Source organism: Pezoporus wallicus, unplaced genomic scaffold (genome assembly GCF_028554395.1).
Source record: "Pezoporus wallicus isolate ANWC-B61680 ecotype Strahan unplaced genomic scaffold, APGP_CSIRO_Pwel_v1 scaffold_3294, whole genome shotgun sequence".
In the NCBI taxonomy this organism is placed as follows: domain Eukaryota; kingdom Metazoa; phylum Chordata; class Aves; order Psittaciformes; family Psittacidae; genus Pezoporus; species Pezoporus wallicus.
This window is the reverse complement of record NW_026635478.1, coordinates 14,884,838-14,899,097: the sequence shown is the minus strand read 5'-3', so window position 1 is coordinate 14,899,097 and position 14,260 is coordinate 14,884,838. Positions and strand designations below refer to the sequence as shown.

General features: G+C 44.9%; 1 protein-coding gene across 1 annotated transcript; it reads right to left on the bottom strand.

Moving 5' to 3' along the window:
- Positions 1–2,280: 2,280 nt before the first annotated feature.
- KLRG1 (killer cell lectin like receptor G1) lies at positions 2,281–13,040 on the bottom strand. The gene is made up of 6 exons (XM_057429399.1): positions 12,082–13,040; positions 11,758–11,888; positions 6,829–6,921; positions 5,905–6,056; positions 3,930–4,033; positions 2,281–2,961 (listed from the first exon to the last, which is right to left on the bottom strand). The coding sequence occupies exons 1-6, from the start codon at positions 12,141–12,143 to the stop codon at positions 2,850–2,852; spliced, it is 654 nt and encodes a 217-aa protein (XP_057285382.1). The 5' UTR covers positions 12,144–13,040; the 3' UTR covers positions 2,281–2,849.
- Between the last annotated feature and the right edge of the window lie 1,220 nt (positions 13,041–14,260).

Sequence of the window (14,260 nt, the reverse complement as noted above, 5' to 3'; positions counted from 1 at the left end):
TCCATCCCTGGCAGTGTTCAAGGGCAGTTTGGACAGAGCCTTAAGGTGACATGGTCTAGTGTGAGGTGTCCAACCCCCCATGGCAGAGGGGTTGGAACTAGATGATCTTAAGGTCCTTTCCAACACAAACCATTCTATAATTCTATGACTCTGGCACATACAAAATGACTTACCCAAAGTAATCCAATCTGAGATGAAAACTCAAAGCTTTTAGCTCCTAGTAAATTGCTTAAAATACTATGTTTGTTTTTCGCAGTTTCCCCAAGTCCAACTGTTGCAGGCATGGTTATAGAAAAGTAGACCCACCCTTGCTGGGAACATTCCCACCTGAAGACCCAGCTCAGTGAATTCTAGATGAAGCTCAGCAGACATCCGCCTAGTTAAGTATGCTCAGATCTGCAGTTTCATCTTCATCTGCCCTGATACTTTCATGTATTACATCCTCTATGAATGTCAAGCCTCACATACCAGGCATATGTAACTGAAGGCATTCCGTAAATGGCAGGTGAGGAATTTGCTGTTTTGTTGCAACAAATGGATTGCTCAAAACTTCATTAAACTGCATAAGCTGAAAAAAACATTAAGATGCTTCTTTCAACCAGGTCATGGAAGGACAATTTCAATTATTTGAAAAGAAAATTGCTTGGCAGAAACAACAATTTTCTGTTTTCGCTGTAATTTCACAGTTGGTTTTAGTGTTCATTTACATGTGGCATCAATCCTAATAACAATCACTTCCAACTTCTTTGCAACCCTCCTCGTGAACCCCTGATCTAGCATTTTCAGATTAAACCTCCAGTGCTTGGGTCAATTAGTTTCTCCCTCACCCTTCTCCACCACACACCATGCTGCCTTAGTTCTTTCCTCTCATTATCTCTTAATTTCTGAATGTCCTCTGCACCTGCCTCCTCAATCTCGCCTCCGCAGACCTGTCCTTCTTACCCATCCACCTCCTTCTACCCAATGTGCTTCCCTGTCCTCACCTTTAGCATATCTCTCACAGAATTATAAAGTAGTTGAGATCGGCACGGACCTCTCGAGGCCATCTGGGTCCAACCCCCCTGCTCAAGCTGGCTGCCCAGGACCATGTCCAGACAGCTTTCGAGTATTTCTGAATATGGAGACCCCCCACAACTTCTCTGGTGGACCTGCACTAGTGCTCAGTCACCCTCATGGTAAAAAAGTGTTCCCTGATGTTCAGAGGGAATCTCCTGTGTTTCAGTTTGTGCCCATTGCCCCTGGTACTGTCACTGGGCACCACTGAACAGTGCCTGGCTCTTTGTGCCCTCCCTTCAGATGCATAATATATACATGTATGTGTATATATATACATACATATATACATATATATACACACACACTATATATATACACTAATAAGATCTCCCTCAGCCTTCTTTTCTGTCTCAGAAAGAGCTGTCTCAACCTCCCCCCATAGGAAAGATGTTCCAGTCCTTTCATCATCTTTGTGGCCCTTCACTGGACTCTCCAATATATTCATGCCTCTTTTGTACTGAGGATCCCGGAACTGGACACAGTACCAAAGTGTGTAGCCTTCCCAGTGCTGAGCAGAGGGGAAGGATCACCTCTGTCATACCTCCCTCAATCTGCTGGCACTACTCTGTCTAGTGCAACCCAAGATACCATTTGTCCCCTTTGCAGCAAGGGCACATTACTGGCTCATGTTCAACTTGGTGTTCATTAGGACACCCAGGTCCTTTTCTGCAAAACTTCCTTCCATCTGGGTCACCCCCAGCATGCACCGGTGCATCATCAAGCAGTCCCGTCAGAGTTACTGCTCTGAGTTCATCGGACTATAAAGTGCAAATCCAGACCAAGGCTAAATTGATAACAGTAAATTGTAATATAGTATACATAAGTAGAATAAATTGGAAATTAATAACATTTGTCTTCCTTTGTTGGAACAAAATCTCTGGTTGGAAAAAAGAGAGTTTTCAAGTGTATGGAAATGCAACCTACTGTCCCACCCTTAATGTTCACTGTGGTTTTATGCTGTTCACACTCTTTGTCTCTGCTCTGTTTGAACTGAAAGCTCCCTGTAGTAAGGATTTGGCCACTGCTTCCCCTCTCTGCAGTTATGAAACTGCAGAGGGAGAGACAGAAACATGTTCTTGGTCGATTCAATAATAACACACGATCAACTGTGTTCCTGACTCCAGAAGTTCCAGCCTCTTGACTCATTTGGTTGAAGTTGGCCTATAAAGCATGGAGTGCAGCTGGTTCCTTCCAACAGAGAAAAGTAATGACATGGGTGCATACTTCTGGTCCAATGCAGTACTAGCAGTTTATTTTCACTGATGGATTTACAGAAGTTGAAGTCTCATTTCTTCTCTCCTACTCATAGTACTGGAATGCAAAATGAGAGGCTGCCACTGGTAGAAGTCTGTTTATATGTTTTCAGCACTGGAAACCAGGCTTCATTTTCCCAGTCCTGCTAGCGCCAGACAATGGAGATGCAGGGAATGGAAAGGAAATCTGATGCTCAGGAATGGAGGAATGGCCAGCTCACCCTCAGAGATCTGAAGACCCAGCATCTTTTGTGACAAAAATTTTGTTTGCCCTTATAGGACACACAAGGCAAAGACTAGGCCAGGGAATATGTTCCAGGTCTCATGTGGTCATAAATAGCAGTAAGCCAACACGTTGATTGAGAATGGATCTACTGCTGCTGATAACTCACCATTATGGGCAACAAACCCGTCCCTGCAAAACACCTTTGTGAGGTGTGAGAGGCAAATCCTTGGTCTTGTGTAGACCTTTGGTTTGCAGGACAATGATCCACTTGTACCACTGAGGAGATGATTATGAGATGAAAATGCACATGAGATTTATCTAAGAGACTTCTCACAGATCCATGGAGCAGCAAATTCACAGCTGGAGGCCTGGAAGTGATCTTTCATCAGGACAGCACAATGTTGCACAGGGCTGTTAGAGAGGATGCTGCAAGAGACATGGAACAAAAATGAGACTGAGAGAAAATGCTGAGGTATCTCCAGTAGGCGAGAAAGAAACAACATCTGATTTTGGAGGGTGGAGCCCAGAGGAAGTGAAAGAACCCAGCCTCCAAAGGACAGCTGTTAGAAAACAATATGAGCACCCAGAAAACCGTAAAACCCTGCAGATTACACATCTAAGTAAGTTTGCCACTGTGGAACCAAAATCATAACCAAACATGGACATGATGCCCTGACAGTGAAAGTGGTACCCACCATCATGAGAATGGCAGAGCTGAGAGTTTCATGGAAAGATGATCGTCTCCAAGGAGTTTGTAAGAACAGAAAGCTGGATTTAAGAAGGGAACTAAACCAAGTTCTTAGATTACCGACCTATTGACAATGATCTTGAGAGAGGTTTCTCACTGGAGAAGTGTTAGACACTAACTAGTTTCCTTCACTGCCATAAAAGGGAAAGGGCCAGGCAGTCACTGGACCAAATCATAATGCTTTCCCTCATGCAGAATGCTGAGTTTTGCCCAAGACTGACCCAAAATTAAGGTTCTGACTTGGGCTGGCACCAGTAAAGCAGCAAAGGGCTGGGTACTCACACTCAGTGACACCATCACTTGGCAGAATGGGTGCAAAGTGACTAAATCCAGTTAAGCCAAGATGGACCATATGGTTTTCTGACTGAGCAACTGAGTGAGCAGTACAGGTAAACGACTGCTGATCTGAGCAGCTGGAGGGAAGTAGAGAGTGAGATACTAACATTAGCCCTGCTTTTCACATGTACTGTAACAGCCTTTACAAGGTGCAGGGCAGTAAAAAGTAGACCCCCTTGAGTTCAGTGCCATACAGGTGACAACAAAATCTGCCCAGGAAGAAAGCTACTGAAATCTGATGCAGGAACTCTGGGGATTTTGGAACACCAGGCAATTAGCACTGTTGTTTTTAAAACACAATGAAACTCACTTGGTGCCATTGAATATAGAGCCATCTTCCCAAATCCATCCAGAGCCTGAGCTGTTCCTCAGTCCAATCCAGAAACACTCTGGTTGAATACTCTTGAACAGCTCCTAGAAATGGTGATGAATTACAAAGTGACTAAGGAAAGGCAGCCTGAAAATGGAGGTAAAGATACGTAAATAGAACAGAAAGCAAGATATATCCTCTTGCCTGACTGTTCCATAAATGGCTGACAATACCGCTTCTCCACACCTTCTAATCAGGAAGATCAGCCCTGCAAATCATGACTGGAATAAAAACTGCGTACACTCACAAGGAAGTAAGGGTGCTTTCAAGGGTCCTAGACAGATTCTTCAAAGGCCATTTCTCAGGGCAACATATGTGAGCCAACTGCACCCCAGTTTCCTGAAGTATACTACACTTTATGTAGGAACATATGCTATTAGTATTGGTGCTTTACTATACAGCTAGCTAGCAAGCTAATACAGAGTATTAACAATTAAAGGTAAAATCAGGTCAGGGCAGGATGTGCAGGCACTGACAGATCTGTCTAAAAACCCCAATGCTCTTTACATTTTACACAAACATTCCTCCTACGTGTTTTCAATATTCATTTCCTTTTGCCTAACCTTTAATTCCTGCTTACTGTTTAAAGGTGAAGCCTGCAACTGAAACTCAGCCCTGAAGTAAATCCCCTCCTTAAAAATAAAAAGGAATAAAGACAAAAGAGAGAACTTTGTCCACATTTGTAAAGGAACTAAACAACAGCAACCTTTCAGTGTATGACGGATCCATTCTTCCATCTTTATCTCCTGCTGCTATGAACAAAGCCTCACAGCAGACATCTTCACACAGAAGTATTAACAAAGTGGTAAACTTGGTAAAGTGGTGGGAATAGGAGTAGCTTGGGGAATGCTTGAGTGTTGCTGGTGGTTTGGAGGTGACTGCTTCCCTGACGAAGGGAGGTTGAACTAGCTAGGAGAGTCTTGCTAACATAAGGAAGTCTGAGAAGGGACAATGGGTAACACTCTAGTAGCAGAGACAGCAGTAATAAAGCAGCTGGAGCAGGGGAGGCTTACTTCATGGAGAGAAATGGGTAATGTGGGGAAGACAGGTATTTCCCAAGGAATCAGGATTTGCCTAAGCAAGCGTGAGAGGTTGGTACATAGTTCCAGTTGAGCAGAAACATGGCTCTGTAAGCTCCCACAGAACATCATACAATGCAACTTCTGTCCAGGGGCTGGAAACTGTCCACGTTCAGTGGACCTGAGCTAATAAGTCCTGGCTTGCACAAAACCAATCAGGTACTTCTGCTCTACTTAGGCAGATGTGCCTCACATCCCTAGTGATCAGATTTACCCATTTCGTCTGTGGTCATACATGCCACTGCCCTCAGTGAGCACTTACTAGAAAATGAGCAGTGTAACAGACGGTTTCTGATTTCACCAGCATAAGAATGCTTTTGGCAGAGAGGGGAAGTAAGCATTGAAAACAGACTGAGAAAGAAATATCTATGCATGAACACAGACAGTGGCAAAGGTCACTAAGCAGGAGGAGCTGGAGTGGCTGCAGGGAAGAAAGGCATCATTATTGCAGAGGGAGGATCTCTGGAGAGTGTGGCTGTACTGGTTTGTAGGCAACGAGTACAGTGATTCCACAGTCTTTTCCTGTAATCATTCATAACACCCATGTTGGGGGTAGAAGGGAGGTGGAGTGGGACAGTGGAGAAGGCTGTCTGCTAATATCCTTCATAAGATGATTTTGAGTAGCTGACAGTGACCATCACCTCTCCCTTCCTTTTGCTGCTTTGTCTGCTGGGAACATCTAAGGTATACATTGAAACTAAACTATACATCACAGTTGTAAATCCTTCCTCTCCTTTAAAGACAAAATATTGCCAGACTGACAGTACTGCTTGGATGTCAGTCGCTGAGGTATCTGCAAGGAAACTGAAGTCCTCAGAGAATAAGAAAGCCATTACCATTTCCCAAGTATTACTGATCACTAGGAGATGAGCTCCCTGTGCCTCGCAGGACTGCCGGCTGGAATGCCAGTCCTTCTTCTGCTTGGAGAAGGAGTAGCAGCTCCCTCTGTAGGCGACCCACTGCTCAGGGCAGCGTGGCTGAGAGTTACCTGTAAAGGAATCCAAGTACCAGCTTTTCTCTACCATTAACCAACAGAAAGACACTTTTCAGCAAGGATCTGCTGAAAAGCAGCTCTTCTGGATATCTGCAATGCAGAAAACACAAGTGAGGAAAAGAATCTAAAAATAACAGTGTGTGAACACTGAACTTCAGATCCTCTGTGCAATTTCCAGGTATTTGTACAAGAGTCACATGCACTCTGATGCTGGTGCAACACTGTCTGCTTCCCCCTGCCCCAGCCCCACTGGGTTTCCTCCGAACTGCTCAAGGTACCTGAGAAACAAAATTGGCTATCTGAAAGCAGGCAGCACTCTGGGTGTGGAAAAAGTAAGGGGAAAAAATTACATCATTCTGTGGGTAAAGTGTGATCATCACACTTAGGTTGAACGAATTTTAAGCAACAAACAGTAGGTTCTTCCACATAGTCTGCACCTTCTGCATGCATGCAGAATTGTTACAGACCTTGTATCATTAATCTGTAGTATACCACTGTAATTGCTGCAGACAAGTCTACAGAAACCTTTCAGTATCTTTCATTGTTCTTTGCAACAGGTTCTGAAATGGGTTGCCTGGGGTCTGCACAAGGAGTATATTCTTCACAATATTCTGGATAGGCAGTTGCTACTTAAGGCTGGTAGAAACCTAGAATAGCTTCTGGTTTAACCCCATATATGGAATTCAGGATCTGAGCTCCTGTGTTTAGATGAATCTGTGGTCTTTGCTGATGGTTGCTTATCCTCAGCACCCCTTTGTGCACTTACTCATCTTCCATACCAAAGCAGTCGCTAGGGAGATGCTCAGTATCCCAAAGCCTATAGCCAAGCTTGGCACAACTTCTGGCCACAGACAGGGAGCTGTAAAAGAGATAAGAAACCATAGTAAACAGGAGCAACATGAAAACTGACAGTGGCTTTACACAGTTTGCTTGTGTTCTGGGCATTTCCATAAGGAACTGAACTACTTAGAGACTGCTGTCTACACTCTGCACATCACTGCCATCACTATGCCATCGCTGCCATTGCTGCTCCCTCCTTGGGAGCTCCCCACACCCCTGCCCACCAGACCAGGGCCCGCTTTCAGCTGGGCTAGAAGCCATCATTCCTTGCCTAAGCTTCCCGGGAGGTTTATGTGTCTGCAGGTCAGCCACATCTCAGCCCCCACCTGTTTTATTAATCTTAGTATGAGAGCTACAGACAACAGCACTTTCTAAAAAGCAGCAGATGTGCAACTAATGGTTACTGATGTTGAGGAACCCAGGATTTCTCTGTGCTTCTCCCTTAAGCTTATCTACCACATCCTGCTCTTGTTGTGCTCCAGAGTCTTCTACCCACGTACAGCAACAAAGTCCCTGATGAAGCTTATGAAATCTGAGGTGCTTCTCTCTCAGTCATGTCAGGAGACCCAAAGAAACGTATCTGCCCTCCTAAAAAAGGCCAGGAGTCTAAGGAATAAGATGGACAAAGAGGAAGGCTATCTTTAACCAAAGACACTACCACAGCAAGTACATCTAAAACTTGGTGGAAGAAGGGCTGTGAGCAGCATGCCATAGCAATAGGATATGAAATACACAGGGAAGACAGACGGGGGTGTTCTCTCCTCAAGCCAAATTACAGTCAAATTAAGTTAAATAACTAACTGCATCAAGAAATAACAATAACAGCATCCCCACAGACCAGGCGAATACTACAGGGTTGGAATTATATTATGGGCTGCCAGATAAGGATGGTGACAGCACTCATGAACCAGAAAAAAAAAAGCACAACCAAAAACCAACAGAGCAACTGTGAGGGAAGCCCAATGATAACAGATGTCAACTGATCTCACTAAATTATGCAAATTCCATGTCAGGGCATGATGCTGAGACTGAATGCTTAGACACTGTCAATAGGCAACTCACAGAGCGGCGAGCCAAGAACCACAGAAAGCAAAGCAGCTCGTGACTGCCCTGAGCTGTGCTCAGGCCACCCTGCTCACCACGGCTCCATCCAGCAGCTTCTCTGCCACAGTGAACACAAATGCGCCGAGATTCAACAGAGCCAAAATCCAGAAACAATAACAAAAAGGCACTGTGGTATAATGATTTCAGAATGGAAAACTACAGGAAAATGAGGAAGTCTGTCAGAGATTAATCAAAAGGAATGGCTAAAAGAATAACACAGTTGTAAGCAGTAAAAGTGAAGACTTTTATTAGGACCTCTCGGTGGAGGCTAGAAACAAATGCACATCACGTATCAAGAATATTGTGGGAAGGACAAAGAAAGCCAGCGCTAAAACAGAAGGGGAAGGGACTTCACTTGAAAACAAGAATGAACCCTTTAAACACCGGAAGTTTGTCCAAATACAGAAACTAGACCAGGTCAATAAATTAATACTAATTCACCTAGTTTGACCTTAGAGTAGTTTGCAAGTTCACCACTTTTAAGACCAGTTTCTGCTTTACAGTAATATGATATTAGAACGGTTTGCAGGCTCACCTAGTTTTAACTGGTTTTAAGACCAGTTTCTGGATTATAGAAATACATTTAGACCTGCAGGTTTGGCTAAAAGAAGTTTCTAAGGTAACACGGGAGAGCATGAAGGAGCTTCACTGTGTCACTCTTCTGGTAGAAAGATCTTTTCTAAGGTAAAGGTTTTGGCACACTTCCTGAAGCTTGCAGGATCTTCCAGCTGTCCCACTTGTAATTAAAAAATAGCAACTTTACTTTTTTTTTACAGAACAAAACCCCATCTCTTTTCAGTTACAAAATACAACTTTTCAGCTACAACCTACTCCTCAGCTTCATGCAAGCAGACAATTGGAGAACTGAAGGACTTGAACTCTGTTCCTCTTGTAAAGTCACCTTTGTGTCTCTGATGACCTGGGTTTTGCCATCAGATTGAGCCTTCAGAGAATGCAGATAGGCAGAGGTTAAGAGGCAGGGTGGAGCTGTTTCTCTGCAGATTACAACTGAAAACAAAGCAAAAGAGGATAAATATCCTTTGAGACATAATTCTTTGTTCTGAGATCACATTTATGAGGATTTGCACTTCTGTTTTCCTTCATCTCTTGCCTCTCAAAGAAGCTATTTCCTTCATCCTCCAGACAGCTGGTCCTGATTTTAGGGAAAACTACTTCCAGGGATGACGGTCAGTGAAAGGGTTAATCTTTAAATGTTAGCACTGAGCACTGAAGCTAGTGCCTCCTGGCAATGAACAGAGCAGTTCACCCTCTATTGTTTCAAACCAATTGCAGAAAAAAAGGAAATGACTGGACTCAGCATCAAAATAAAATCCTCGGGCACCTCCACATCCAGAGCAATGGAAGAGTTCACTTCAGTCGTTAAAAGTGAAAAAAATACGCCACCAGAAAATTTAGGGATGAAAAAAGTGAAGTGGGAAAATCATATTGAAGTATTTGAGGAGAACTTAAGCCTCACTTGAACTTTAGTGATCAACCAGGAAAGTGGAATTAAAAAGTCCATAAATCGAGATTTTTACCCCTTATGGAAGGGAGACCCTGCACTTTCCCTTCTTTAAAACAGGTTCAGGGGATTGTGCTCATCCCCAGGACTACATGTGAAGCTCTTGTAGAAGAGGATCAGAGAAGTATCTGAGATAAATTCGAAACACAAGAGAGAAAACTGGATAGAGCGTCCAGAAATATTTCCATGTAGTTGTCTGAGGAACTGTAGAAAAGACTCCCCAATGGAAGGGAGAGGGAACCTTTTACCTAATGTAAATATCCAGTGTTACAACCTTCTAGGATACAGAGCACCATGCCAGGTCTCCCAGTGCTCTGGAGAAGTGACTGTGACAGGCTGCAAGCAACATGACCCAATATTTTTAGGTTTGGGAATCCAATTTCAGTTCAAAATCTAAAAACTGTTAGCATTTTGTAATTCAAGTCTTCTAGGACAGTCTGAAGAACATCTGTGAACTGCCCCAAATAGCTCGCTCCCCTCAGCTCCTGCCTACGTCAGTAGGGGAGTAGCATGACTACCTAGGGCGAGGGAGGAAAATTTGAGAAACAAGGATCCTGTCCTTGGCTAAGGCACAGACCTGGTTATTGCTGTCACTACAAGGGTGCCACACAGGCCAACATTGTCTTAAGTGACTGCTAGACTGACATTTTGGTAGGGTGGCCTATCTAAAGTTCTCTGTAAGCCAAACAGAAACCAACCAGAACAACTCTTCATTTTCGAGGAGTCCACAAGTGCCAAAAAGAGTCGGTTTGACCAGAGGACTGATCTATACACGTGGATATACTTGCGATACTGCATCACAGGAATGACTTGGTAGCAAACGTGTGCATTTGAAAACAGAGATGAAATACCTGAGAGCATATCTCTCAAAAATAACGGAGGCAGGGACAGAGTTGAAAAAAAGATCTTCTAAAGAAAGGTATTTAAACTGTGCTCCCTAGGGACTCCTCACACGAAGAAGAGAGCTGGGAAATAATCAGATACTATATCCAGAGAGTATGTTAAAAAGATCGGCTTCCTTATTTTATGCCCTAAGACTTCAGCTCAGAAAGATGAGGGTACATGAGGAAATTTGGAGAGGAGGACTATTAAGAAGAAAACTGTAAAAAATTTCAAGATGGCATTGGGTAATCTCCACCTCCAACAGGGTGGAAGTGAACACAAATGGCAGGGAATGAAGGGATGCCCCTGTGTCTTCTGATGCAACAGAAAACACTATTTCTGATGCATGCAAAAACAAGACTGCCTTCTAAGCAAATGGAGTGTGATTACCAGATAGGAACCTTGGGGATTTCTGTGCTGGTTTTGTTTCCATAGTGCAGCAAGTGACCAGGCAGCACTAACAACTACAGATACATGTAGTCATTCTGATCAGGGCATAGAATCTAGTATCCCACAGTGACAGCCCCCATGGTAATAACAGCTTGGAAAAAAAGCTGAGGTAAAACATTAGTGCTGCAGCTAATGCAACACAACTTGTCTGAAGCACACAGGTGTTTAGAGGAAAAGAAATCAGCTCATGGGAAGGAGACACAAGGAATGATTACCAATGCAAAATCTCACTCTTCTAAGGCAGTATTTCTCAACTAAGCAGGCAGAGAAATTTCCGAGTGTGACATTTGCAAGGCCTGAGCTAGGGGAATGGAGTGGAAATAAGAAAACAGAAAATTGAAGGAAAGCACTAAGAAAATCTTCCTGATAGTAAAACACCCTGCAGAACTGGCTCAAGACAAGCGCTGGAAATTTGCTCACTGGGAGGTATGTAAAACCAGAACAGGGAAAACAGAGGAAAAAATGTATCACAGAAGAATCCTGCAGAGCCCCACGGGAGAGAGTCTGGATGATCTCATATGCCTCTTCTGTCTCTGATCTCTGATTAGCATATGCCTCTAATTTATCTGTACTCACATCTCGCCTGCCCTTCAAAGAACTATTGCTGACAATCTCTTCTCGCTGACAAGCAGACAACTTCAAAACTGCAAATGTTTTTTAGAGAAAAGGATGCCTAGGTTGAACGTCCTGGAGTAGCCACCGAAAGGGGACTGACAGAGAAAGGGAGGGAAAACAATGCAGGGGCTCTGATCCACTGGCTTTTGTTACATTAAAATACTCATGGCAGTTTTAGAACCAAAGAAACAGCACCATAAGCAGGCACTCAATATCGGTGGCCAGCTCAGAGTGTAGATCTTGCTTTTGCTCAATATAAAGTCTTTTGTTGACCTTCCTTACCTCTTTTTTCCCGTGCAGCACTGGTCCTAGGCAGAGGAGTCTGCGAGAATCTGACAGACGTATAAATTATTTCCTCATTCTCTTCGGCTGCAGAAGTTTCTGATCTGCTTCCCTCCATGCCAAAGCAAAGACTGCGTATGACAAGATGTTTCGATCGACAAGATGTTGAGTGACAAGGCTCAACACCCGTAAAACAGGAAACCTGAGGCTACATTCAGAAGGCAAGAAACGTGAATATGCAACCTCTGTTTTCAGCTGCTCAAAGTAACCCAGTCTACAACAGAATGGAGAGCAGTGGAAGTGTAACAACTTCAATTTCCTAACCTGATCAGGGATGTCTTATGACCAGCCATTAGTGGGAAGAGGTGATTAACCACAAAGTTCATGGGTATTTTAATTGTTGACAGTCCAAGAAGCTGTGATGACACTGCTGCAGTGACTGTGACAATGTGTTGTGCTCTGCAGAGCTCCTTCTCAGGACAGAAGCAGGCTGATAGCAAGATCACAAGATTAAAAAGGTAAATAGCAAGAGTACAAGGTGAAAAATTACATAAGCATACAGCAAACTGGCAACCCAACTGCTGTCCAAAAGGAAGTAAAGTTGGACAGCATGAGTTTTAGAAAGAAGCCTTGTGAGCTTTGGACACTTCTACTGGGAACTCTGTCTACACCCAGCACCCAGTGTGAATGTGCTCATGGCATAGGCAGGCACTGAGAGGTGGCATACCTCCAGATCCTCTGATTCAACATCTCAACAGCATCAGTACAAAAGAGACATGGACATACCGGAGTCTAGCAATGGGTGACAAAGACGGTAACAGGACTGGAACGTCAATCTTATGAGGAAAGGCTGAGAGAACTGGGACTGTCTAGTCTGGACATGTTTTGGGGAGGATCTTGTTAACGTATATAAATACCTGAAGGGAGGGTACACGAAGAGATAGACTCTTCCCAGTGGTACCCAGTGACAGGACAAAAGGCAATGGGCACAAACTGAAACACAGAAAGGTCCCTCTGAACATCAGGAAACACTTTTTTACTGTGAGGGTGACTGGACACTGGCACAGGCCGGCTAGAAAGACCATGGTGCCTCCCTTCATGGACAGTTGTCTGGACATGGCCCTGGGCAACTGGCTATAGATGGCCCAGCTTCAGCAGGGCATTGGACCAGGTGACCTTGAGAGGAACCTTCCAAACTCATTCATCCTATGACTCTGTGGCCAGCAATAACAGGAAGGGCTAGCCTTCTTCTGAAGGAGCTGTTGTGGTTCAAACCCAGCTGGCAAGTACCATGAATCTGCTCATTCACTTTCCCCCTCCCACAGTGGGGTGGGAGAACTGGGGAAAAGGTAAAACCCAGGGGTTGAGATAAGAACAGTTTAATAATACAATATAATAATACCACTAATACTAAATACTAATAATGAAAAGGGAAATGAGAGAGAAAACTAAAAATAACCAGGAGTGATGCACAATACAGTTCCTCACCACCAGCTGAACAATGCCCAACCAGACCCAAGCAGTGATTGGTCCCTTCCAGTTTCTATACTGGGCATGAGGTGCTGTGGTATGGAATACCCCTTTGGCTAGTTTGGGTCAGGTGTCCTGTCTGCTTCCTCCTGGCTTCCTGTTCTCCTCCTCACTGACAGAGCATGAGATTGAAAAGTCCTTGATCAGAGTAAATGCTACTGAGCAACAGCTAAAACATGGGTATGTTGTCAGCATTAATCTCAGACTAAAGCCAAACCACAGGACTGCACCAGCTACTGGGAGGAAAATCAACTCTATCCCAGCCAAAACCAGGACGGTAGCAAAGATTGACCATTGGTGAGTACCATTCAAGGTGTGCCAGGGGAAGATTTAGATTGGATATTAGGAAAAATTTCTCCCCTGAAAGGGCTGTCAAACACTGGAACAGGCTGCCCAGGGAAGTGGCTGAGTCGCCATCCCTGGAGGTATTTAAGTGATGTATCTATCCCCTCAAACGAGTGCCTTCTCTAGCATGTTGACAAGTTCACTGAACCCAGCGTTTCTTTCTTGATGAAAAGATGCAAAAGCCTCAGAGCTATGGCAAAGAACATCTGTCACGTGGAGACGAACCAAAGAGGCCCGAGGCCACAGAGCAGTTTTACGAGCAGTGGTGTCCCTTGCTTGGCGGTGCCTAGCGGGGAACAGCCATGTTCTGCTGCTGCCTTCGACAGGGAAAGAGCCGGTAATGGCTGGCTGCCGCTGGGAAGCCCCTCGCCTTTTCACGGGTCTGCCCGAGGCAGCGCGGCAGCTCGGCGGGACGCTCCGCAGCGCTGCGGGCCCGGAGACCCCCAGGCTGTCGCTCCGCAGGCCGCAGCCACGCCTCCCGGCCAGGAGCGGGCCGAGCGGCGCTTCCCCGCCATTGGGCGAGCAGCTCCCGCCTCCAGCCGCGCTCTGCAGGGGCTGACGGGCGGGGTGCGCCGCGGGCGTGGCTGAACTTCCCTCTGCGGACCTTCATCGGTCGGGCTCCGGCGGC